The following is a 26,626-nucleotide window of genomic DNA, read 5'->3' on the forward strand; positions in this document are numbered from 1 at the left end:
GCAGGAATGACACCACAGCGGATGAAAATATAGAATCACAGAAAGTTTATGTCACAGAAAGAGGCCACTTGGTTCATCATGTCTGCGCCAGCCGAAAAAGAAAGAATCACCCAACCTAATCTCACCTTCCAGCATTTGGTCCTAAGCCCTGCTTCAGGTGCACATCCAGGCATCTTTTAAATGCTGTTAGGTTTTCTGTCTCTACCACCCTTTCAGGCATTGAGTTCCAGAACCCAGCACCCTCTGGGTGAAAACATTTTTCCTCATCTCTCCTCTAATCCTTCCACCAATCACTTTAAATCTATAACCCCTAGTCACTGACCTCTCTGCTAAGGTAAATAGGTTCTTCACATCCACTCTATGCAGGGCCCTCACAATTTTGTACATCTCAATCAAATCTCCCCTCAGCCTCCTCTGTTCCAAAAAGAACAACCACAACCTATCCAATCTTTCCTCATAGCTGCATTTTTCCAGTCCCGTAGGCTCCATCTTCTCACATCCCACTTCCCCGTTATCCACAATCTCTTCTGATTTACAAGTTCCAGATGGTGTGAACATGCAACCTTTACTTTCCCCCCTTTCCTCATTGCAAGTCTACCCTTGTGCCTCCCTCCTTTCAGATACCCAAGAACAGCCACCCTGGCTGGGCAGTGGTATGGGAGCTTGAAGTCCAAAAGGAGCAGGAGAAAGATGATGATGAAACACCATCACTCGATCTCACACTCACAGCCACCAGCTCAGATACCGGCATTGCGGGTTCCTTAGCATAGAGGCAGCATCCACACTTGCTGAGTCACCAGGCACAAGTGGCCTGTAACCAGGGCAGGGGGAAAGAGCCACACAGGTGCCAGCTCGACGGAGAGCGAAGTTGCACACGAGTTCTGCTCATATAGGCCTGTCAGAAAGCCTACTGTCACTGTCAAGAAGCATGGAGGAGTTCAACACCAAGTTGGCACAAGGCTTTGTGCAGAGATTGGAGCCCATCCTTTCCAGTGTGGAAATGGTGGTCAACTCCATGATGCAGCATCTAATGGTCAATGTCTCAGCTTTCATTGCAGAACAAACAGAAGCCAGCCAACATGTGGGTGCTGTCGTGAAAGCTCAGACGGAGGTCATGCAAGCTTAGCTCGTCACTGTACTGTCTCAGACCACTGTCATCATGGCTGCAGATACAAGTTAGCAAAGGGGCTTGCAGGCTCTCACAGCAGTCCAGCAATTTGTGCACCAACAGATTACGAGGATTATAAAAGCAAAATACCACAGATGCTGTAAATCTGAAATAATAACAGAAAATGCTAGAAATACTCAGCAGGTCTAGCAGGATCTGTGGAGCTAGAAACAGAGTTAACGTTTCAGGTCTGTGAGCTTATACTGTATTCACTGCTCACAATGCATTGGGGAGACCAAACACAGATTGAGCAACCGCTTTTTCATAACACCTCCGCTCAGTCCGCAAGCATGACCCTGAGCTTCCGGCTGCTTGCCATTTTAATTCACCATCCTGCTCTCATGCCCTTTCTGCCCTTGGCTTGCTGCAGTGCTGCAGTGAAGCTCAATGCAAGCACTTGACAGCCTTCTGGACTCAACATTGAGATCAACAATTTCAGAGCATGACTTACATTTTTCAAATTTTATTTTTAACCCCGTGCCTGTCTTAAACTTGTTTTTCATGTTTTTACTTTTGGACAGAGCTGTTCATTATTCTGCCATTATCGCTCCCTCTGGACTAATGCTTTGGGGGGGATTTTATGCTAGTGATGGGGGTCTTGACGTCCATAAAAAGCCACGCCAAGTACCCCGTGCCGCCTCTGCTCCGGAAGACCTGCTGAATCTAGAACCAATCAGGTACTTAAGTGGACATCATCGGACCTTTCATGGTGTCAAGGGCCCTGGTGCCACAAGTCCCGCCCTTGGAGAGCTGCCAGCTTCTGATTGGCCAGCAGCTTTTCCACTGAGCAGCGCCACCACAGAGATGGTGGCTGCTGCCATTGCAGCACCTACCCGAGGCCCAGGAGCGGCGCTGGACCCAAGCATCGCCTCCAACCCGCCACAGGGGAGAGCATAAAATTGGACTCCACCAAAATTTAGTCAGGGGTGGGAAGGCCTCTGAACGGCCTTCCCGCCCCACCGCCAATTGAGGCCCTTAGCTTGTCAACTAATCCACAACTAAGGGCCTCATCCCGCTGCCGCCGTAATTAGCCATGTGACAGTGGCCCTGTCGCTGCAGAGAAAGCAAGGCCATCTGCAGTCTCCCCCAGTGAAAGTCAGCACCCTTCCACCAGCCATGCTTCAGCCACTAAGGTAGCTCTGCATTGGAGCACTAGGCCAGGCAAAGGCACCCACAAGACAGGCACAAAGAGAATGCAGGATGGCATGGTTTATTGTATAAAGTTGGTTCAAAATTATTGTTTTGCATTGGCCTTTATTTCAGCATTGTGACCAAGAGGATGCTGTGATGGTCAGTGACAGAGGGAAGGGAAGATGTGTAACTGTTGTAGAATGTGGAATTGGGGTTGTGTTCACTGATACTGCAGTCAGATCAGCCAATCATGGAAATCTGATCCTGGCTGAGAAGGGGATGTGTTGGTTGCCACATAATTTCTTCCTGCTCCTCTTTCTTTCTTTTCCTCAGTTGCTCACCATATCCCTGGTGGCAAGGACTGTGCCCTCTTAATGGCCAGGTTTTGCAGGATACCAGAGACCATGATGAATTGTGACACACGCTCCGGTGAATACTACAGGGCAACTCCAGAGCCATCCAGGCAGCTAAAGCATTATTTGAGCACACAAGTGGTCTGCTCGATGATGTTTGGTGTGGCAGCATGACTCTTACTGAATGCGTACTCGCCACCAGAGTCATAAGCCAAGTGGTCAGCTGGTAGCCCTCGTCACCCTGCAGCCAACCTCTGGTTTGACCTGGTGGCTCAAATACTGAGGGACCAGAAGACTGGCACAGAATAAAGGCATCATTACTGCTGCTAGGATAATGGGTAGAAGTAGATGGCACCCTGCACCATGGGGAAGCCCACTATCCTGGCAAAGCCACGCACACGCAATGCCAGTTTCTCTCTGGTCAGGGAGAAGAGTGTCAGTCACCTCCCTTATACAGCAGTGGATGGCAAAATGGGAGAGATGTCACTCGCTTCAGCCTGGAAGTATCCCGACAGGAAGGAATTCATGGCCATGGTCATCTTCACAGCCACTGGCAGCGCCAATCTTGCCCTGTTCTGAGGCTGCAGGTCTGCCTGCAAGAGGTAGAAGATTTTCCTGAGAACCTTCTTCGTAAAATGGAGATGATGCACACACACTTACATTTGAGCTCCTGGAAGACGCTGGTTGGATAAGGCCTCCTGCTGAAAGCCCTTCTCCCCATCCTCCTCCTGCCTCGACATAATGTACCTGTCATGCTGCAGCCCAAGGGGAATGGTAACTGCAGCACCCATAACAGGGAGCAAGTGGGCTGAGCAGAACTCTTGAAATCAAAACCAAGGCTTTAACCACATGCAGCACCTCTCTCTATTGATTTCATCAACTTTAAGTAGCAATAGAAAACACACAGCACTTCTTCAAACTCAGACAGAACCAGTTGAAATGAATCAGGTTGATGATCCCTTTAACAGGATTGGCTGGGGGAATCCTTCCTGCTGCTGAACACTTGTTCAGATCTGTGTGTTTAAGAGAGGCCATTAGTTGAAGTATTTAGGTTGAAAATGGCAGCCCAGGTGTCAAATCAGCATTACATTCTGACTGACGTCATGATTTGCCTATTCTGCACACTTCTGGCACACGCTCCTAATGCCCACGCGAACACAGTAACCAAAATGGCGCCAGCGTGGGTCACACCACAAGTGAGTGCACTCAACGTAGACCTGATCCAAAATGGCAGCCATTGTGCCGAAACTACGAAGAAAATGTTATGGCCCGTAATTCCTGACCTGCCTCTCAAGAGCAGGTTATTCACCTGACCCCCAACCCATCCTGGTTAAACCTAAAGTAGGCATGTTCATGGCTGGGTTGGGACCAGATTTCCCACTTGCGAGAATTTAATCCTCCTTTACTGTCCTGTCCATGCTGGAGGGTCAAGATTCCCCCCAAACCCCTCCCCCCGCCATATCACACCGTTCACACATATATACATTTTCTACTGTCTCTGTCCAAACACTGGTTAAAAGGTTGAGTGTTATCCTGTTTAGTACAACAGTCAGAAAGCACGCCATCAACACCTAGTGGCAGATAATCAATGCTACATGAAATCGCCCCTTCTACGCCCTCATTACTTTATATTAATAACTGCAAAATAACTTAAGGTCAAATACTGCACAGAAGTCACTGAGTAGGATTCATCAGTGAAGGTTTTAGATGTTTTAATTTCTTTTTGCAAACTACCACCCTTTTTACAGTTAGTCATACCACCATTCTCCGAAAATCTGCATTTCAAATGAAACAAAGTACAGTGCAAACATTTCATATTGTACAGAAACAATTCCTAACTGCAGAAAACATAGACTGGTCAAACGTTGATTACTCTGAATGAATGATATGGCAGGAATTCCAAAGAGGTCAAAGCATTTTGCAGGCAAGGATGCTTTGTAAAGTAATGCCTCGGCAGGTTTTGTGATCCAGTAGTGGCTGTGCTCAAACAGTAAGGATATAAAGCAACATTTATTAGATAGCAGTGTTTGTTAAGGCTATCTATAACTGTTTAAAAAAACATTCAGCCAAGTGATGTCTGTGTCTAAAGTGTAAAGACTGCTGAAATTAACAGGATGCGTAGTGCATGTCTAAATCTTTATGCAACGGAACTTTTGTTTTAAATGACAACATGCTCAGACAAGTGAACATTCCCATTTGTAACTGCATATGCAGACTGAGTATCAGCGGTTTATTTGCAGAATTTTGCAAATCTCCAAATCATTTCACACATTTGGCAATGAACAGATAGACTGCAGATCATCTGTTGTAATGTTATTCCTCATACCAAGGTTGCTGCCAGATTTAATTATTTAATCTTTGTTGCAACATTCATTTCTTTTGAGATTATTATATTACATTTAATGAATGAATTTTATGGAAGGCTTGTGAAAATGGAATGCAATTTTACAATTTCTAACTGTATATTGCTGGAAAGCTGAATGACATTGCAAGGTGTTTTTATAATAGCATGAACTAACCATATGCACCAAGAGATGGAGTACTATCCCTTTGTTTTGAAGTGGATGCGAGGAGCCTAGAACTGGTTTTCAATAAATGAAGCAGTCACTGACTCCAAGTACCTCTAGAATTGGGTTATCTCTAATTGGTGCTGTTCCATGGGTAAAACAAATTCTCTGAGGGTTTCTGGGCAGACTTTCCTGTAACAGCCACCCCAATTTAGCCGAGGGCTGTTGCTATTACATTTATACAAATCTGCTATTGTATCCAGCATATATATTTCAGAAACAAATCTGTCAATATCAGTATGATAATATTAGTAAGGAGTTAAGCAGTCATTTGATAAGAATATCAGTTGTGGGATATAGATAGTGAACAGTATACTCTGCTTTGAATTTTGATGCTAGACAAATGGACCAAGATGATCTTTGCCATTCTTGTACATTCCTATGCTCCTTGCTTTCTGAATCTGAAGCAAATATTTTACAATTGTACTTTGTATCTTCGTTAACTAATTTATCCGCAGTTGATTTTCAACAGAACATTAAATCATAGTAAATAAGAAATCAAATCTGTTAACTGCACAAAATTAGGGAAAATTTGTGACAAATAGAAAATATCCTGTTGCTTCTCGACAATAGGGTAACCCTGACATTGCAATATTTTTGTCTTATGATAAATTGTATTGACTTGACAAGATTGATAATTGTGAACAAATTCAGAATTTAAGAAAAAGTCTTGATGTAGCACACACAACTTGGAGATTTAAATCTGATGTGATGAATCAGTTCCAGATTTGTGACAAATAGCTGCAGATTATTTTTCACAAAAAACCCTAGGAATTCCCATAACCGCATTACTGAAAATAAATATCAGTTAACAAAAATTAGGCATGACCAAATTGGAACTCTAGTGTAGCCTAAAACACAAAGTGCCATGGAAACCAATAAGATGGAGACAGAAATTACTTTTAAGATTTTTCTATTTGTTAGCAGAGAGAGGAACAATATAACTTCTGCACTTGAGTCTGAAAGTTGACATTTGTCTGAACACCAAATCTAACTGATGAACTATTTTCTGTTGTTTTATATAAAATCCTAAATAATAGATTTGCAAACCAATACTTTGATACTTTGTAGAATGTGATTAACACAGTACATCATTGCATGAAAATAATGAATAGGTCCTTTATTCCACTAGGTTTTCGAGTTCTGAATGCTGCCCTTGCACATTTTGCAAAGGTGTATCTACGAAAGTCCTCATTATTCTGATAAGATGAACTTCACAGGTGTCAGAAAGTTTATCGAAAAATTAATTATGATTTAAGGTTTCTTTAACCTGGCATCTGATACTGGTAATTTTTTGTTTCAATAATTTATTGCAGTTTTGTCTATAAATCTTTTCATCACTTTCTTCTATTATATGCAACTTGAGTTTTGATACAAGCCAGGGAATGTTTTCAGGCCACCTGTTTCTTCAAGACTGTATCACTTGGACCTTCCCTTCCTCTATATATTACCCAGACATCACTCCCGAATTCAGTATTAGGAACCATATGGGCACCAGAGCACCTGTGCCAAGTATAAGATAAAGGCACCAACACACTAATACTGTAATTCATTTAGGATGCAGAACATCAGTGGAACTGGCAACAGTGTTATCACTATCTGATGATTTTCTTGTGTTCTTCCTCATTAGTCAGTTCCTTGGGGGTGAAGAGGAGAAGGAGGGATGGTAACAGTGGGCATGGCAGAGTGGATAGGAACATTGCTAGTCCAGTTTAATCACAGCTAACCATCTTGATCAACAGCTTGCAAAACTGTTTGGTAAGAATCCCTGAAATTACTGTGAAAAGAAGATTGAGACTGCAGATGTCCAGAATTATCTGATACCTTTTGATAACACACACTTTTCCTATGGTACATGATCCAAGAAAATGTACAAAGCAAAAGAGCATGAAGACTGTCCTTAGCTATTGTCCTAAGACGTGACAGGCTCAGAGTCTCAGGTTCTGGACATAAGCACAAACAGAGCATTTTTGACCATCAAGGCATCTTTTCAGCAGGTCTCGTATGTCACAATAGATGTAAGGGGCAGCACAGAATGGTGATACCTCATGAAGATGATGTTGAGCAAATAGACTTGCCAATGTCAAACTGCACAGTATTAAATGTAAGCATTTATTGTAGTGGGCAGTCTTTGACTGGCTTAACAATTTCTATATTTCTATAGAAAACTTATGCTATTCAGATAACTGGAATATCTCAGTTTGGTTTGCAAGTTCTTTCTCTCTAGCTATTAAGAATCTGTCAAAGAAATAATTTAACAGTTCTGGCTTGTGAGGTCTTACTCATGTTACCATAGTTACTGCAGTATGGAGACTCAAACTTAAAGATGGTGGGGGGTGGTGGGGGGGGGGGGACAAAAGAGATACTTAACAGTATAATCCCAAATGATTCCTAATTGTGGACCTTTAACTCCTTATTTTCTGAATTACAAACATTAATCTCTAAACATTATCTGCCTCAAATACGATAATTGTATGATAAGCAACTGTTGTCTTTGTTAGGTAACTGTAGATGTACTTAACTATATGTAATAATTAAACAGCTGTATTCAGTAAGTAAAGGGAAAGCTGCATCAGGACAAGGTGGAAATGAGTAAAAATGCTTTTTTGGCCTCAACTGAAGTATTGTTCGCTAATAAAAACAAGAAATGCTGGAACCACTCAGCAGGTCTGGCAGCATCTGTGGAAAGAGAAGCAGAGTTAACGTTTCGGGTCACTGACCCGAAACATTAACTCTGCTTCTCTTTCCACAGATGCTGCCAGACCTGCTGAGTGGTTCCAGCATTTCTTGTTTTTATTTCAGATTTCCAGCATCTGCAGTATTTTGCTTTTATTGTTCGCTAATGTCCTTTAGGGAAGGAAATCTGCTGTCCTTACCTGGTCTGGCCTATATGTGACTCCAGACCCACAGCAATGTGGTTGACTCTTAACTGCCCTCTGGAATGGCCCAGCAAGCCATTCACTTGTACAAAACCGCTACACAAATGTTCAAAAGGAATAAAACCGGACGGAATACCTGGCACCGACCTAGGCACCGGAAATGACAAAGGCAAACCCAGACCTGTCGACGCTGCAAAGTCCTCCTTACTAACATATCGGAGCTTGTGCCAAAATTGGGAGAGTTGCCCCACAGACAAGTTAAGCAACAGCCTGACATAGTCATACACATGGAAAGATACCTTACATCCAAAGTCCCAGACACCAGCATCACCATTCCTGAGTATGTCTTGTCCCACCAGCAGGACAGACCCACCAGAGGTGGTGGCACAGTGGTATACAGTCGGGAGGGAGTTGCCCTGGGAGTCCTCAACATTGGCTCCATACCCCATGAAGTTTCATGGCCTCAGGTCAAATGTAGGCAAGGAAACCTCCTGTTGATTATGACCTACCGCCCTCCCTCAGCTGATGAATCAGTACTCCTCCATGTTGAACACCACTTGGAAGAAGCACTGAGGGTGACAAGGGCGCAGAATGTACTCTGGGTGGGGGACTTCAATGTCCATCACCAAGAGTGGCTTGGTAGCACCACTACTTACCGAGCTGTCCAAGTCCTGAAGGACATAGCTGCCAGACTGGGTCTGCGGCAGGTGGTGAGGGAACCAACAAGAGGGGTAAACCTACTAGATCTCGTTCTCTCTAATCTATCAGTTGCAGATGCATCTGTCCATGCCAGTATTGGTAGGATGACCACCGTACAATCCTTCTGAAAACGAAGTCCCACCTTCACACTGAGGATACCCTCCATCGTGTTGTGTGGCCAGAACAGATCTGGAAGCTCAAAACTAGACATCCATGAGGTGCTGTGGACCATCAGCAGCAGCAGAATTGTATTCAACCACAATCTGTAACCTCATGGCCTGGCATATCCCCCACTCTACCATTACCATCAAGTTGGGAATCATCCTGGTTCAATGAGGAGAGCAGCACCAGGCATACCTAAAAAAGAAATGTGTCAACCTGGTGAAGCCACGACACAGGACTACTTGCCTGCCAAACAGCAGAAACAGCATGCAATAGACAGAGCAAAGTGATCCCACAACTAACGGATCAGATCAAAGCTCTGCAGTCCTGTCACATCCAGTCGTGAATAGTGATGGACAATTAAACAACTAACAGGAGGAGGACGTTCCACAAATATCCCCATCCACAATGATGGGGAAGCCCAGCACATTAGGACAAAAGAAAAGGCTGAAGCATTTGTGGCCATCTTCAGCCAGAAGTGCCAAGTGGATGATCCATCTTGGCCTCCTCCTGAGGTGCCCAGCATCACAATTTGAATCACTCCACATGATATCAAGAAATGGTTGAAGGCACTAGATACTGCAAAGGCTATCGGTCCTGACAACATTCCAGCAGTAGCACTGAAGACCTGTGCTCCAGAACCTGTCGCACCCCCAGCCAAGCTGTTCCAGTACAGCTACAACACAGGCATATACGCGACAATGTGGAAAATTGCCCAGGTATGTCCTGTACACAAAAGGCAGGACAAATCCAACCAGGCCAATTGCCGTCCCATCAGTCTACACTCGATCATGCCTTCTTCACCACTCTATCTACCTGTCCTGCCACCTTCAGGGACCTGTGCACATGCACTCCAAGGTCTCTCACTTCTTCTACCCCTCTCAATATCCTCCCGTTTATTGTGTATTCCCTCGCTTTGTTTGCCCTCCCCAAATGCATTACCTCACACTTTTCCAGATTGAATTCCATTTGCCACTTTTCCGCCCACTCAACCAAACCATTGATATCATTCTGGAATCCGATTTCCTGTTCTCTCCTCCACCATTCGATCTCCTGTTCTCTCCCCCCTTGTCCAATTTCCTGTTCTCTCCCCCCTTGTCCGATTTGTCCTTTTCCCTTGTCCGATCTCCTGTCCTGTCCCCCCCTCATCCAATCTACTGTCCTCTTCCCCTTTGTCTAATCCTCTCTCTGCTCCCCCCTTCCCCATCCGATCTGCCATCCTTTCTCCTCATCTGATTTCATGTCCTCTCCCTCCTCATCTGAACTTCTGTCCTTTCCCCTCATTCGATCTCCTGTCCTCTCCCCCGTCAGATATACTCTCCCACCCCCACACCTCAATCTCCTCTCCCAACTCTGAACTCTTGAATTTCTCCAGCAGGCTGTTAGAAAACACCTGGAACCAGAGAGGAAAGGTACTTCAGGCCACAGGCTCCAGCCTCAACATTGGATGCGCTTGTGTGTCTGTGGTGGGGTTGGGAGGCACTATGATCAAGCTAAGCCCCAGACACCGTGTCAGCAATCATGGCAGAGATTTATTGCTATGATTAGTCAATAACTTCATTATCATCGTATCATGAAATTCCCAAGACGGTGGAAGGTAAGCTCAATGTACCTTGGTCTTTTTTCAAGCACTTCCTGTCGTCCTATGAAAGCGGTTCTACTGTTCCTGATCATGATGGACTAGTTCTATTCTTCACGGGTCAAGGACGTTTGAAGGTTTCTCACTCTTACTCTGCCATTCACTCATTAATTTCTCAAGGACTAATACAACAATCCCCAAGCACAACTGGGTTGCAATGTCCTCTTCTTCTGCTTGTTCTTTTTTTTTACTTTTCCTTTCTCTCTCTCTCTCTCAATCCACTCTCTTTCTTTCCCTCTTTTATTTCTTTCTGTATCTACTTTAATTCTAATTCAGCCCCTTTCCGTGCCCCATCATTCACTTGTTTCTTTCATTGCTTAATCAGCTAAATCATTGGACATGACATTCATGGGGCTCCAAATGAGACACTGACATCGCTGCACCATTATTGCTTTGATATTCCAGCAATCTGCAACACAATATGGTGCAATCTGATGGCTGAGGTAAAAAAAGTCCAATTCACATTGCTCATCATGGGATGCACCACTGCAGTAATTTCTGGACCAAGGTTTTAAATAACTGCAAATCTTTCAAACTGTTAATTGAATCTACTCACTCAATTTTATAAGACTAATGAATGTACGTGAAGAGAAGTGAGAGCAAAATGCTACCATAATCAGGGAGTTCACCTTGCTTCAGGGTTTCTGAACATTATAAGGAGTTGTGAATGGGTAGAGTGCTGGTGGGCTCAGACTGATTGTATTCTAGTGACTTCTCTAGTCAACTACATTTGGTCATCTGTTTCTCAAAACACTAAAGATGAATTTGAAAGAAATCAAGCAGTTTTATTAAATTTGATGCCAATATGTCAATTCACTTTGATCTTGTGATTAAGCAGTGTATATATATAAATATTAGTTCCTCAGACATGAATATTTTATTCTTCTTTGACAGTTAATATATGTGGTGAATAAAGGTTTTGTAATTCTTATTCCACTTTACTGCAGTTTATTAAAATTGGTTTTCATATACCTAAATGAATGGCAAATGATTATTTGCAAATTACAGAAAAACACATTTCAGCTGTAAGCTTTCCAATCAATATAAAAAATTTGGCACTGTGATTCTTATGTGTTGAACCTTAATATGGCCTCTCAACATCGTTTACTTGTAACTTCTGTCAGGGTTCCAGATCCAGTTTATTTCTTAATGAAAGACTGCATTTATATAGTGCTTTTCATGACCTCAGGCCATACCAAAGCTCTTTACAGCCAATTAAGTACTTTTGAAGTGTAGTCACTTTTGTAATGTAGGAAACCCGGCAGCCAAATTGCACACAGCAAGGTCCCACAAACAGAAGTGAGGTCATGATTAGAAAATCTGTTTTAGTGATGTTGGTTGAGGGATAAATATTGGTCAAGGCATCCGGGATATATTCCCAGCTCTTTTTTGCAATAGTGCCCTGGGATCTTTTATGCCAACCTCAGAGAGCAGCTGGGGCCTTGGTTTCACACCATATCCAAAAGACAGCACCTCCGACCATGCAGCATTCTCTCAGTACTGCATTGGAGGGTCAGCCTACATTTTATGCTCATGTTTCTGAAGTTGGAGTAGAACCCATGACCTTCTAACTTGGAGGTGAGGCCATGACTAATGCAGTGGCAGTCCTTATGGAAGCTACTTTAATGAAGAGCAGATCATCAGGAATTTCTAAGCCTGCCAATCAGTTTCCCACAGGAAAGAAAGAACTGCAGTTTTTTTATTAAATCAATAATGAGTCTGTTTCTATTTCTTACTGATTGCATCTTTTAATTTAAATATCTGCAGGATGTGGTCTCAACTACCACAAGAGATGTGCATTCAAAATCCCGAACAACTGCAGTGGTGTGCGTAAGAGACGTCTTTCCAATGTTTCATTGACGGGATTGAGCACTTCACGGTCCATCTCTAATGATCTATCACTAAGTGCGCCAGATGAGATGTTGCTGGTAGGTTGTCTTTTAGAAACACACACATCATTAAAACCAAATGTTAAACACAATACCATTGTCTCCTGAAAACACACATGGGCACACATGTACAATGTGCAGTGAGTTTTATATATATGACTGGAATCCCAGTTTTTAATGGGACTTCTGATACAGAATAATCAACATCTGTTGATTCATAGTGCAGTATAATTTCTAGCATTTAGTAAATTCCACACAATGGTACAATGCAACAGCTCACAGTCAACGATTCTAACTTAGCACAACGATTTCCTCAGGCATTATTCACAGCAGCTGATTGCTGTAGAAATAACAATTATAGCCCTCTTGCTACACAAGGGGACTTTCAATTACCCCGCCCATTCCCCAAGAAAAGACCTTTACTGGAAAAGCTTTCATTTGAGCATTTTAGTAAGGCAAGTATATAAAATTAATGAAAGTAACTTTACATGGTTTTAAACATGATTTTATACATGGTGAATTGATAGCTTGCTTACTGGTATGTGAATAATTGCCCTCTATCGCTTCAAGTTTTTTTATTTAAATGGCTGCTATAGTCAACAAATATAAATACGCTGAAAATATTCTGTCCTGGAATTGTGCGTGAAGTTCCAAAGATGTAAAGATAATTTTACACTCCTTCAGGGAGAGCAACCTGTGTCCGCCGCTATCACCCTTTTTCCATTTCAGTTGGGTGTAGATAGACTCCACTCTGTAACATATGTTTAAATGCAAATTGAGAACCAACTCCCTGGCCTTGAATTTCTAGCGTGGACCATAGCCTGGAAGCCAAAAATATGCCCATTCACTCTATCTCAAGATGCCCTGGAATCCCCCGTCAATCTCAAGAATAAGCCCAAATGTAAAAATAGATGTCAACAATCTGGGCCCAAGGAGAGCACCAACAACACGCTATCTATTCCTCCTTTAGGTATAAAAATTAAAGTTTCGACTCATTCAACCATCATTCAGGCACATAAGACACAGCAAGTTTAAGAACATGTAATCAAGGAAGCTTTTCAATTTTTAATGTGACTTATACTTATGTCACAAAAATGCATTCAAAGAAACAGAAAATACAGTGCAGGACTCGGTGAGGATTTTTTTTTAAAACACTGTAAAACTGGCCGTAAAACACCAGGGAAATGACTGTTCCCTGCTGCGTCTGCAAATGTGGTCATAATTTCAAGAAAGCCTCTGAGCAAGTGTGATTGCAGGAAACTCATATATGAGTGGGTGGAGCCAGTTTTATGATCAGAGATGTATTGGGGTGGAGGGATCAATAGATGCCCATAAAAGATGGAAAAGATTTGCGTGTATTGTACTTAGGTCCAAAATTCCCTGATCGTTCAAGCCACAGAATTGGTTTACGCCTCGGTTGCATGCGTCTCTGGGCACAAGGAGAGAGGAAATTCAAGGCCCCTCTATTTACTTTACAGGTACAGGCAGCCTTAACTCAACAGTACATTTGCAGATCTACATTCTCATAGTTCTATGATGTTGCTAGTTACAGAAAAATCAGGCACTTTACACTGTGGAGTGCCGTTAACAGAGGTGATTAGGAATCTGAAATTGTCTCCTCTCCTGTAATGTAAAAGTACTTGAATTTGCTTGGGACTTATTACTATGACTCAGGATTGGTACCATACTTATAATTTTGTAGGGTAACTTACCAAATGCAACATATTTGCAAATCTGCTTTGTGCAATTTTTCACCCTTTATGGGATTTGGAGACAGAGTAAAGTACTCAACCTATTTTCAATTTTCTTACAGCAGTTTGTTCCACTCTTAGAAATATTACATACTTTTGAACTCTGTTGTACCAGATCCTGTAGGATTCAATGATGAATGAGTGCTTATGTTTAAATAGGTAATAATCTATTGATATCCCAGGGTGGGAAGCTGTATCTTGCAACATCCTGGGGGCTGTTTGTATGATGCACGTTATGTATATGTATCTTTTACAACTTATTAAAAAAAAAATCCCAAAGTGATTTTAAAGAGGGGATAGCAACTCCAGAGCACTGAAAATATCTCAATTGAAAATGATTTACGCTTTATTCTATTGGAAGAATATACTGTAAAATATTGAAAAGGCAAAATTAATGACATGATCTTAAATGCCCACATGTCATTATGAACTGAAGTTATAGAGTCATAGAGTTATACAGCACAGAAACAGGCCTTTCGGCCCATTGTGTCTGTGCCGGCCATCCAGCACCCAACTATTCCAATCCCATATTCCTGAAGTTCAGGTGCTTACAATTAAATTGGGTATTGTTTTTGATTGAAATATTCGCTACATTTGTTGACTACAAATTCTGATTACCCGAAAATATTTCACCTGCCCCTTGATTTAAGTTTCACTTTCAGAATCTCTCCCTGTTTCCTCCATCTTAATCTACTTCTGTCCCTGCCATCACTGTCCTCTAGTTTGGGTATGTTTTTCTCTTTGCTCTATCCTTATTGTGTACCTATGGGCAGCTCTGTTATTAAACAAAATTTTAAGAATGCCGTGTTATCTCCTTAGCCACTTATTTTTATCAGTTATCACAGGAAAGAAAAGAAACTCTAGAACTGTTTGTATCCTTGATTAACACACAGCTCATTTACATTTTTGTTTAAAGTTTCCATCTGTTCTGGCATTTAATATAAAGTGAAGTGCTTCACATCCAAGACATTAATGGATGAAAAACATTGGAAGGTTTCTCCAATCAACAGAAACGATCATTACCAAAACACTAACATTAGCCCAATGAATGTCACTGAAATATTAACATTACACCAATGAATGTCATCACAATGATATCATTACCCTGATGCATATCACTGAGAAAGTATTCGCACAATGAGTATCACAGCAAGGCTGATGTTTGCCAAATGAATGTCATTCCATATTCCACAGCTCTACCCGTCCATAACCCCTCACCCCAATGACGACCTCATACTGTTAGACTCTGCCTGACATCAAGTGATGGAAGAGCTGCACCTTTCTCCAATTTGACATCAGGAAGTCTGGAATCATTCTTTTCAGCCACCACTGTAAACTTTTCTTTTGTGGCACTGAATCCAACCCCATCATAACCTTTGCTCAAAATGAAACAGACTTGTCATTGAGTTTAACCCAAAGCTGAGCTGTAAACCTCACAGTATATCCATCACCAAATCTGTCGATTGCTTCCTCCACAACACTGCCTGCCTCTGCCCCTATGTCAACCCCTCTGCTGTTGAAACCTTTAACCCATGCTGTTCTCACCTATAAATACAATAATTCCAATGTCCACCTTTATGGGTCCTCATCCTTCAAGCTTCACAAATTCCAGCATGTTCACATAGCAGCCACCCATATCCTGTTGATCATAAAGATTTGCTTGTATGTAGCCAAACGCCTCTCTAAACTATAAAATAAAAGCAAAATACTGCGGATGCTGGAAATCTGAAATAAAAACAAGAAACGCTGGAAATACCCAGCAGGTCTGAAGAAGGGTCACTGACCTGAAACATTAATTCTGCTTCTCTCTCCACAGATGCTGCCAGAGCTGCTGAGTATTTCCAGCGTTTCTTGTTTTTACCTCTCTAAACTATATTGGGCTCACTGCCCCCAAGTTTTGTTTTAAATTTGAACTCCTCATCTTTGTCTATTAAATCACTCCATGGTCTTCCCTCAGACTTCACTCCACAACCTTTTCCAGCTTTATGTCTCATTCCAAACCTTGGCCTTTTGACTCTGGTCTTTTGTACGCTCCCATCCTTTATTCCCCCCACCACTGAAAGCAGATTTTCAGCTGCCTTGTCCCACTCTCTGTAACTCCCTCCCAAAAAGCTCTCCACTGCTCTGTCCTCCTTGAAAAGGTTGACTTCAAAACAGCTTTTAAATCAGGCTTTTATTCAGCAGTCCTAATCAATCCTTCCTTCCTTCTGTGCCTTTTCCCTGTCGATTTCTACTTTTATATGGCTTGGAAACTTTTTTTTAATGTCAAAACACTATAGAAATGCAAGCTTTATTTTTGAAATACTTCTGTTAGCTGGTTAAATATCATCACAATACTGGTAGCCCAATGAATGTCACTGAAATGTTAACATGAACTGAATGAAGTTCACTGAAATATGAACATGTCTCCATGAATATCACTGAAATATTAGCAATAACTGGAAAAAAAATCACTGAAGACTAGCATTACCTCAATAAACGCTGAAACACTAGCATTATGTCAGTGTTATTGAAATACGAACATTAACCCAATGAGTATCACTGAAATACTAATGTTACTCAAATGATCGGCAATGAAATCCTTGTATCACCCCAATGAGCATCACTGAAATGCTAATGTTAATGCAACACATTTACTGAAATACTAATTTTATCCCAATGAATGTCACTGAAATACTAATATCAATTAAGTGAATTTCACTGAGATGTACTAAGATTATTCAATGGATTTCAATGAAATATTATCCTAATACGTATCACCAGAATACTATTATCAACTATATAAATTTCACTGAAATACTAGCATTGGCTCAATAAATATTACTGAAAACTAATATTAGCCCCAATAACTGTCAGTGAAATACTAATATTAACTGAATGAATGTCACTGAAAATTTGTTATTCTAATGAGCATCACTAAAATGCTAACATTACCCCAATGTGTCATTTAAACACCAGTGTTGCCCCAGTGTCACTGAAATGCTAACAATTGCAGAATGAATGTCACTGAAATACTAATGTTAATTCAATGAATATTGCTAAAATACGAATGTTAATTACCTCAGTGAATGTCACTGATTCTAAAACACTTATCCTGTGTGCTCAACAGTATGTCTTGAAAGGAATTTCATTTATCCTTTACTGAAGGTTTGTTATACATCTGCCATGCAATGTACTGAAATGTCATTCCCTTGAATTTAAAAATTGTATTACACAACTAGGTGTTATACTGATGCCGTCACTTTTCAACTCTTATAAAACTAATGGCTAAAATGAAATGCTCAAATAAATTTCAAACATGAATAGATTACAAAATCTTCAACATTGCACAATCAAATCATTGACTCATTCGTGAGGTGCACGTTAAGCCCGATTGTTTAACTTCTTGCAATCCTCTGCAATGACATTGATCAGATCTTCTATTTCCTTAATTTTCTATTGCTTAAAAAATGTTTAAAACTAAAATTACTTTGTCACACATTTAAAATGGCCAGATTCATTTGTTTAAATGTGGTATATTAGGATTTTTTTGATATCCTTTATATTGATGTTAACAGGCAGACCATATACAAAGCATAGTAGAAAGGTAGGGACTGTGTGCTATAAGTAATCCATTAACACAAAGATACTGTCATAAATTATAGAAGAGCTAAAAGCCAAAAGGTAAATTTGTATTTTTTTATTAAGTTATTAAGTTTTATCTTAAAATGTGGTAGATGCTTTCAGCCATTTCTCATTCTTCTGATTAATGCACTTAATTATAGTAAGCAGCACATCAAATTGAACCTGTAAAACTTTGCTCTTCTTTGAGAAGAGTGCTGAGGGGATGAATTGACTGGTGACATGTGTGGCGAGCTCCTATTGTTTCTGTGTGATGACTACGCCATTTCAAAATTACATTTTTTTTTTAGAGATACAGCACTGAAACAGGCTCTTCGGCCCACCGAGTCTGTGCCGACCATCAACCACCCATATATACTAATCCTACACTAATCCCATATTCCTACCACATCCCCACCTGTCTCTATATTTCCCTGCCACCTACGTATACTAGGGGCAATTTTTATAATGGCCAATTTACCTACCAACCTGCAAGTCTTTTGGCTTGTGGGAGGAAACCGGAACACCCGGAGAAAACCCACGAAGACACAGGGAGAACTTACAAACTCCACACAGGCAGTACCCAGAATTGAACCCAGGACGCTGGAGCTGTGAGGCTGCGGTGCTAACCACTGCGCCACTGTGCCGCCCTAATTGAGAATGGTATCATGGGGGTGGGGTACACATAGTAATGCAGCAAGTTCTGTCAGTGAGTATGGAGTGATATATTTCCCACTAAGAAGTATGGGTAAGTTGTAAATCATAGAAAACAAGGTGGTCTGTAAGTAAAGCAGAGCAGTGGGCCAATGAAATGCATAACAACTGAAAAACATGGAACCCTCAATGGAGAAAAATAAGTAATCTGATGCAAGTAATTACTTCACCTCTTGGCTTTAAGCGTGTTTAATTGTGGCCAAAAAATAAACCAACATTATGCATTCTTCTCCCAAACCACTACTAATTTGTGACCTGACCTTAAAATAGTCTTTTGGGAATTTCTTCTCCTTTAGTCTGCCTCTCTCACTATTAGTCTGAGACACTGTAAATTGTTGAGAATTTTATTTGTTGTTAGCTGTACTTGAATCCTAAAAAAATTATCTACATACTGCCAAAATACAACTAAAGTAAGGTTTTTCCCAAATATCTTTACCTCAATCTGTTAATTCATTGGGAAAAATAAAACAAAACAAGTGCAAACAAAAGCCTATTTCATATAAAGGGGGCTCATTTTTGTTGTACTCTACTGTGGCTGACTGAAATTTGGCAATGGACTGATTTTGTTTGTCTTCTCTTTGTAAAAATATAGACACACGAAAAACATAGTAAGCTTGAATCAAGATTGTGGCCACAAAATTTGATAACCCTTGAAAACAGATGCGGGAATTGCAAAGCATGATTAACCTGCCTGCATTGCCTACGATACAGGCAGCACACAAACTTTGTGTTGCCTGTGAACTTAAATGACTGTAGTGTGAAGCCAGTGCTAAGCATGCTGCTGAGTGGCTGTACACCTGAGTATGGGGCACAAAGCTAGCCTGCACTATTTAAAGCAAGCGTGCACCTCTTAAAGGAGAGATGCCTTTTGGCTGCAGCAGGTGCTGGAAGTAATTTTGACATGGGAAAAGCACACAAGTGGCACAGAATGGCAGAAAGTGGGGTCTAAGATTTTCCGACGCTGTACTTGAGGCTCTGGTGTAATAAGTGAAAAGGAGGAGAGATGTGCTCTATCCACAGGGGCCAGGATGTCTTCCAGACAAACTTTGCAAAGGCATTGGGACCAGATAGCTGTGGCAGTCAATGCCAGGAGTCTAACCCCCACGTCCTGGATGCAGTGCCACAAGAAGTTCAATGTCCTCACATTTACATCAGTAAATGTATCTTCAAAGGCTAGATCCCAACAACTTCGCCACTAGCCTCACACACTGCTCAATGCTTCACATCACCTACCAACAATTTTATCAATCATGATTCATACCCAACATTCATAGCTTTACCACACCCTCATAAACGTAACACAGCTGCAAGCCTCACACCCACAAATCAAAGCAAGCACAGACTGCCAGCCACATCTGCTAAACACATTGCACCACACTCACTAACACACTTCTCTCTCTCTTGCAAGACAAGGTGGTGTATAACCAGAGTCGGGGGACAGGCATGGCTGCACATCTTTCCCTCCATGCAGGAGATGATGCTCGTCTTCATCGGTGCAGCCATGACTGAAGACATGGTCAGCAGCTGAAGCTGAAACCATTGAAGATGACCTAATCCTCCTCCTCACATCCCACTCCCTTCCTCTTCCTACTCCCTCTTCCTCCTCCTCCTCTTCCTTCTCCTTAGCTCAAGGCAAAGGCTGCACCCTCATGACTAGAAGGTTGTGCAGCAACCAGGAGAATACCACGAGTCTTGGCAGGACTCATCCAGAGCAATCCAGGCAGTGGATGGTTAAGCACCCATATATATATATATATATTGCATATATATATGCTTGATCACATATTGCGTGGCAACATGGCTTTAGTTACATGCATGCTGCCCATGGGTCACCTGAGGTCACACAAATCATGTACTGTGGCAGACATCATTATCGTTTTGAGGGACTGACGATGATGATTACGCCTATATGTGCATAGGTTGCACACCAGAGTCATGAGCCATGTCATCAAAGGTTAGCCCTTGTCACCCAATAGCCACCACTGGTTTGTTGTGGTGGCTCAAATGCAGATGGTACAGCAGACTGCCTTAGAATGAAGGCATCATGACTGCTGCCAGGATACCACTCATTGACCTGCATGATATGTTGCATATGGTCACACACCAGCTGTACAATGAGGGAGTCGAATCTCTTTCGATTGCAGTACTTCTCAGAGTTGACAAATGGTGCCCGCAAAGTGACATTCATGCAGTCAATGGCACTCTGGACCACGGGAAACATGCTATCCTATGAAGTTATGTATTTACTCTGCCTGCTTCTCTCTGGCAGGAGACAATGAAATATATTCAGCACTCTTTGCATAGAGAGCCTCAGTGACCTCCCCCTTATGCAATAGTGGACAGAAAAATGGGAGAGGTTGCAAACATTGGCTGCTACAGCCTGGAACAAGACAGACGCACAAAAGTTCATGACCACAGCCAGCTTCACAGCCACTGGCAATGTCATCCTTGCCCTGCTCTGAGGCTGTTGTGGCCACAGGAGGTGGCAGATTTCAGTGAAGACATCTTTAGTGAAGCACAGATGTCTGACACATTGTTCCTTTCTGAGGTTCAAGTCAGAGAATTGCTCCCTGAACACTCTGGGTGGATATGGCCACCTGCTGAGTACCCTTCTCCCCTCTGCTTCTCCCTCTTCCAGCTGCTTGTCCTGCTCCATGTCACCTTTGCTCATTCTCCCTGTCATAGTGTAGTCTAAGGGGATGCAAACTACAGCACCCATGTCTGTAAGCAAGCGGTTTGCGAGGAACCATTGACGTCAGGACAAGGTCCTTCAGCTGGTGTCACACCACTCCCTGTAGACTTCACAACTTTAAACAACACTGGAAACCACCAAAACACTTCTACAATTGCAGCAAAAGCCAGTAGAAATCAATCAGCAACTAACCTGAAAATAGTTGATGATCCCTTTAAAAGGTGGGGTGTTCTACCTGCTGTTGAACATATGTACCGCTGTGCATGTTTAAGAGAGGGCATTAGCTGGAGCTTTGAGCTCCAAAATGGCAGTGCTAGCATTCCACGCTGATTGATGTCACAATCTGCCTACTCTGGATTACTTCAACAGATGCTCCCTGTGCGTGCTAACGCCATCACCAAAATGACGTCTAACCGCGGCGAGCACCAGAAGTGTGCAGGTACACTGTGGACATCATTTTGGAAACAAAACAGCACTTGCAGTGCCAAAAGGCTGGGTGCTATGCATCCAAATGTCATTCCCTTTGTATTTTGCTTTTGATACTAGATCAGAAATCCTATAAATGAAAAAGAGAACTGTTCTATACATTGAAATTCTGTGCTGCTGCCAGATATTCATCTATCTGGGGTCAAACACAGGCTCATCTAATTTAATTTACATCCATCCTTTGCAACATTCTGAATGCACTACTGAAATCGACTGAAAGCCCAGCCTGTTGATAATCCTTTCTAATATATTTATTTTAAAATACAGGATTAAAAGAAACAGTACATATTAGAAATGACTGCAGAAACAGAGCCACAGAATTGATGCTAATAAGGACAAGTTGACTGCAGGTTTTACAGAAAGCATTTCAATAAAGTTAAATAAGACAACCATAGAACTTCTCAAGCATCTTTGTTAAAAAATGTTGCGTGCCATTTCAGAGTCTTCTGTTCTATTTGTAAGTTCCTGCCTCGTTAGACCCAATTGTAAACATTTGAGATTTCTTTGCAGTGGCCACGTAGGTTATCTGTGAAGAAGAGCAAGTGATACATAATTGAGCCCAGAGCCAGGAAGAGACCAGGAGTGCCCTTACTGTATGCCCAATCCTCAGCCACATTTAAGTTCTGACACCCAAGCAGAACCCCCTGGCTGACCTCTGAATTGACACAGACCTGGACCCAGATAAAGCTAGATGTCAGGACCATGTCAACGTCGTATCCAGTGAGACTCCTTAACCCCCAAACGCCATATCACCTTGGTTCACTCCCTTAAATGATACAAGAGAAGGCAGCATGTGTATATGTTTAAAATTTAACAGAATAAAAAAATGATAGAACTTTATAAAAGTAAATTATTGGCTGGTAAAAACACTAGATCTTGCTAAGACTTGAGGTTCCTAGTAGAACGATACCATCATGGAGTTGTGGTAAGAGGCACTGGGTGTTGTCACAGCAGGATGTAGAGGACACAGGTACTTCAGGTCATTTACCACAGTGCAGTGGAACTTATTTGCAGCACTGTTGATCTACCCATTTTCCACTGTGGCATGAGAGCAGCAGGTGCAGTGTGACATTTATTTTGCAGCCAAATCTTTTCACCTTAAAAGTAAAAGAACCATGCTCTTTAGTTCTGATCTTTAAAGTCACAGATTTTGGATGGCTGTGTCTTCACTTGTACTGCAGGGATGTTACTAGCCCTTGTTTTTTTCTGTGATGAGGTAGAGCTCCTTTGAAGTAATGCAGCAACTGACATTTCAACATAGCGTAAGAGAAATTGAAACAAATGTCTCGAAATATGGCATCAAATGACATGAGCAGCTGGGACACAGGAAACCTGTTGTTGGGATATCTTATAGGGATATATATATATATTCATTGGTATTGTAATTGCTGTCATTATATTTGTTACTAGATATTTGAGCTATCTGGAAAATATATACCTCACACAAAACAAACCTATTAGTTTTGATAGTGAAGAAGATAATGTGCACTGTCTATGCAGTTTAATTAAATTTACAAATGTATTTGTAATTTGCACTGAATGTTTAATGTTTCCTATTGGGAGACTCATGGGATTAGACATAAGAGGTTTGTGTTTACAACAAGGTAAAAGCAGCTGTTGTAAAGAACACGTTTAAAAACCTGTAAAAATGTCTGTGGGATAAATAACTGCAAAATAAAATTGCACAAATATCAGCAGCTGGCATGGACCTTTAACCCTTTACTCTCATCATCTCGAATTACTATTATACTAAGCAGCAGAGAGTCTAGTTTTTTTTAAACCCAAGTATGTATTTGGCAAAAGTTCTTAAAAGATCGACTTCATAATAAGTGGTGCAAATCCAACATTTTGCTATTGATGATCATTGCTGTAGATGTATTATAACTATTGGGTACAAATTGCTGCTGACTGCATTGCAAAAAATGGTAAATGCTATTGCTGTTTATCACCCAAATATAAATGTGTCCTTTGCTACTGCATTTGGGGAGAAGGGGAAACTTAATTTTAAAACAGTTATTGGGTATGTGCTGCAGCTTAGTGATAGCACTCTAAGGCAAAAGATTATGGGTTCAAGCCCCACTCCACAGATTTAACTTAGATATCAGATACATTTTTTAAAAATTATGTTTTTATTTAATTTTTTTCCAAAGCAAAGGTAAACTGTGTTTAGGAATTTAGACATTCCCTATTTATTCAGCATTTCAAATTGAAGAAGTGTCCATTCTGTAGATGCATAGTTTGTTTCTGGTTTAAAACTCACACAGAAAGTTAGTATATAAAGGAGAGGAAGAGTATTTTAAAATCTTAAATACACCCCATTATAAATACTTTATTGTAAATGTGCCCAACCTAAACGCAATGGCACCTACCAAATATTTTCGACAAATGAGCAGGAGCTCAATAGCTCTCTGCAGACTTTAGGACCAGGCAAAAATGACATATGTTAGCAGGTAGAAAATGTTCTCCAAATTTTTTTTAAAATAATTTTCTGAACATTATTTTTATTATCTACCCCCTCCCCCTCCTCTTCCAAGGATATTATTTAAGGAAAATGTTATGGAGTAAGTACATTTGCAATAAGTTTGAATTTAGACACAACTTTCTGCAGTGGTATGCAGAATGATGAATGGTTAGTGATGATTTACCATAAACTAAATCAAAAAGTGAATGGGACTACAATCATGGGTAGGTCTAATGCTATCGATTCTGGGACGGCATCATGAATCTCAAATTGAATATATCTCCATCACAATTATACCATTTCTGGACAGATACACCTCAAGTAGAGTAGAACCTGGGAATGGAGTAATATATGCTGAATTTTGTAATGGGGTTGTATGATGTCACCTTTGTTAGTTGTGGGTGTGAATTCAGTCAAAGGTCTGATTGGTGTTATAGTTATTCTATGATTAGGAGACAGACAAACAGAGATGGAAAGAACAAGAGTGGAGTATTAGAGATGAAGCAAAATCAAACGGCAAAGAACCTTTAGTCATAAAAGAGATCAAAACTGAAGGCTGAGAGTCAGAAGTCTATTTGGAGGGAGTAGGTAAATTGCGAGTAACATCTCAAGAAAAGATGCAGAAAGGTGGACGTAGAAACTACAAAAAGTGAAAAATTACTTCTTAAAGTTCTGAATAAGGATGACACACCACTGAGGGATTTCACTATGAAGAGTGAAATGAGTGTTCTTATCATGTTAGCAGTGATTTGTGTTGAAATAAGCCACTGTTGTAATGGCCACATATGGTGGTATTACTCAAATTGTTTTGTATGGACCCTGAGCTGGCAGACCACAATGAATGCATGTATTATTTGGAAATGCAACATCTATAGTTCATGTGCAGAAGCAATCTTTTAATATGTAACTAGATTAAAGCACAGTCAGTCTGTTTGTATTAGCTGAGCCAAGCTTACACATCTTCTGAAACATCAATGGAGTTACAGGAAATTGGATATTGTCCAATGACTTTATATTTATTTTTTGAATTCTTGTTGTGTCTTTCTGTGCAAAGCTAACGTGAAATGTCTTGTAGTAAGCCTTCTGATAGGGATAATTGGGAATTTAGTTGACTCATCTGTCAAAGCATCTCTAAACAAAACTTTTCAACACTGACAAAAGTATTGTGGCGGGGGGTTATTTTGGTGAAAAGGTGAAAACAGGTGTTAAAAGGATGCTGTGCTAATAAAATGCCTGTTTGAAAGTCTGGATTTAGCAAATAGTTTTGGTCCCAATTGCTGATTACCATAATTTGAACTTGCCTGGAGGGGCTAAAACAGAGACACCTGCAGGTTTAGCATTCAAGTGCTGATTAGACCCAGGTTTCATCGAGCAGTGTATGTGGGCTCCACTCATCCATTTCTGCTGCAGATGTGGAATGTACTGGCTGACACACAGTGACACATTGCATTATGGCTCAGGGACCGAATGAAAGGGCACACAGGTTCTTGGACCTGGCACGGGAGGTCCTGGCGGAGAAGGTCCAGAAGAGGAAGGACGTCCTGAAAATAACTTATAATTACTATTATATTTTATTAACACCTTGAATTTTGCAGCATTTAGTAGATCATCATAAACTGAGGGTTTTTGAAATAAAGTTATTTCTTAACTATATGGTGCTGCAACACTACACGTCATAGTACTGAACTGAACTGTGATTTTTTTTAAAGTTCTGAAATGGCTAGCAAGCCACTCAACTGTATCGAACCACTATGCAAAACTACAATGAGAATAAAACAGGACTGACCACCCTAGAAACCAGACACAACAAAGGCAGACCAGGGCCAGTTGACCCTCCAAAGTCCTCCTCACTAACTTCCGGGGACTTGTATAAAAATTGGTCACACTCACTGAACATACCTTTCAGCCAACATCCAACACTCCTCCATCACCATCACTAGATACGTCCTGTCCCACCAGCAAACAGACCAACTGGAGGTGGCAGCACAGTGGTATACAGTCAGCAGGGAGTGGCCTTGGGAGTCCTCAACATTGACTCTGGCCCCATGAAGTCTCATGGTTTCAGGTTAAACGTAGGCAAGGAAACCTCCTTCTGATTACCACCTATCGCCCTCCCACAGCTGATGAATCTGTACTCCTCCATGTTGAACACCACTTGGAAGAAGCACTGAGGGGAGCAAGGGCACAGAATCTAGTCTGGGTGGGGGACTTGAACATCCATCACCATGAGTGGCTCAGTAGCACTACTACTGACCGAGCTGGCCAAGTCCTGAAGGATGTAACTGCCAGATTGGGCCTGCGGCAGGTGGTGAGAGAACCAAAATGAGGGAGAAACCTGCTTGACTTTGCCCTCAGCAATCTACCTGCCTCAGGTGCACATGTCCATGACAGTATTGGTAGGAGTGACCACCACAGAGTCCTTGTGGAGACCAAGT

General features: G+C 41.4%; 1 protein-coding gene across 3 annotated transcripts in view; it reads left to right on the forward strand.

Moving 5' to 3' along the window:
- prkd1 (protein kinase D1) overlaps positions 1 to 26,626 on the forward strand; it is a 388,549-nt gene that overhangs the window by 291,508 nt on the left and 70,415 nt on the right. For all 3 annotated transcript variants that reach the window (XM_068038347.1, XM_068038348.1, XM_068038350.1), the window contains one exon: positions 12,366 to 12,526. In XM_068038347.1, the coding sequence (XP_067894448.1) occupies positions 12,366 to 12,526 (161 nt within the window). The remainder of the gene's footprint in view (positions 1 to 12,365; positions 12,527 to 26,626) is intronic.

The sequence above is a fragment of the Heterodontus francisci genome, chromosome 9 (assembly GCF_036365525.1).
Source record: "Heterodontus francisci isolate sHetFra1 chromosome 9, sHetFra1.hap1, whole genome shotgun sequence".
Classification (NCBI taxonomy): Eukaryota; Metazoa; Chordata; class Chondrichthyes; order Heterodontiformes; family Heterodontidae; genus Heterodontus; species Heterodontus francisci.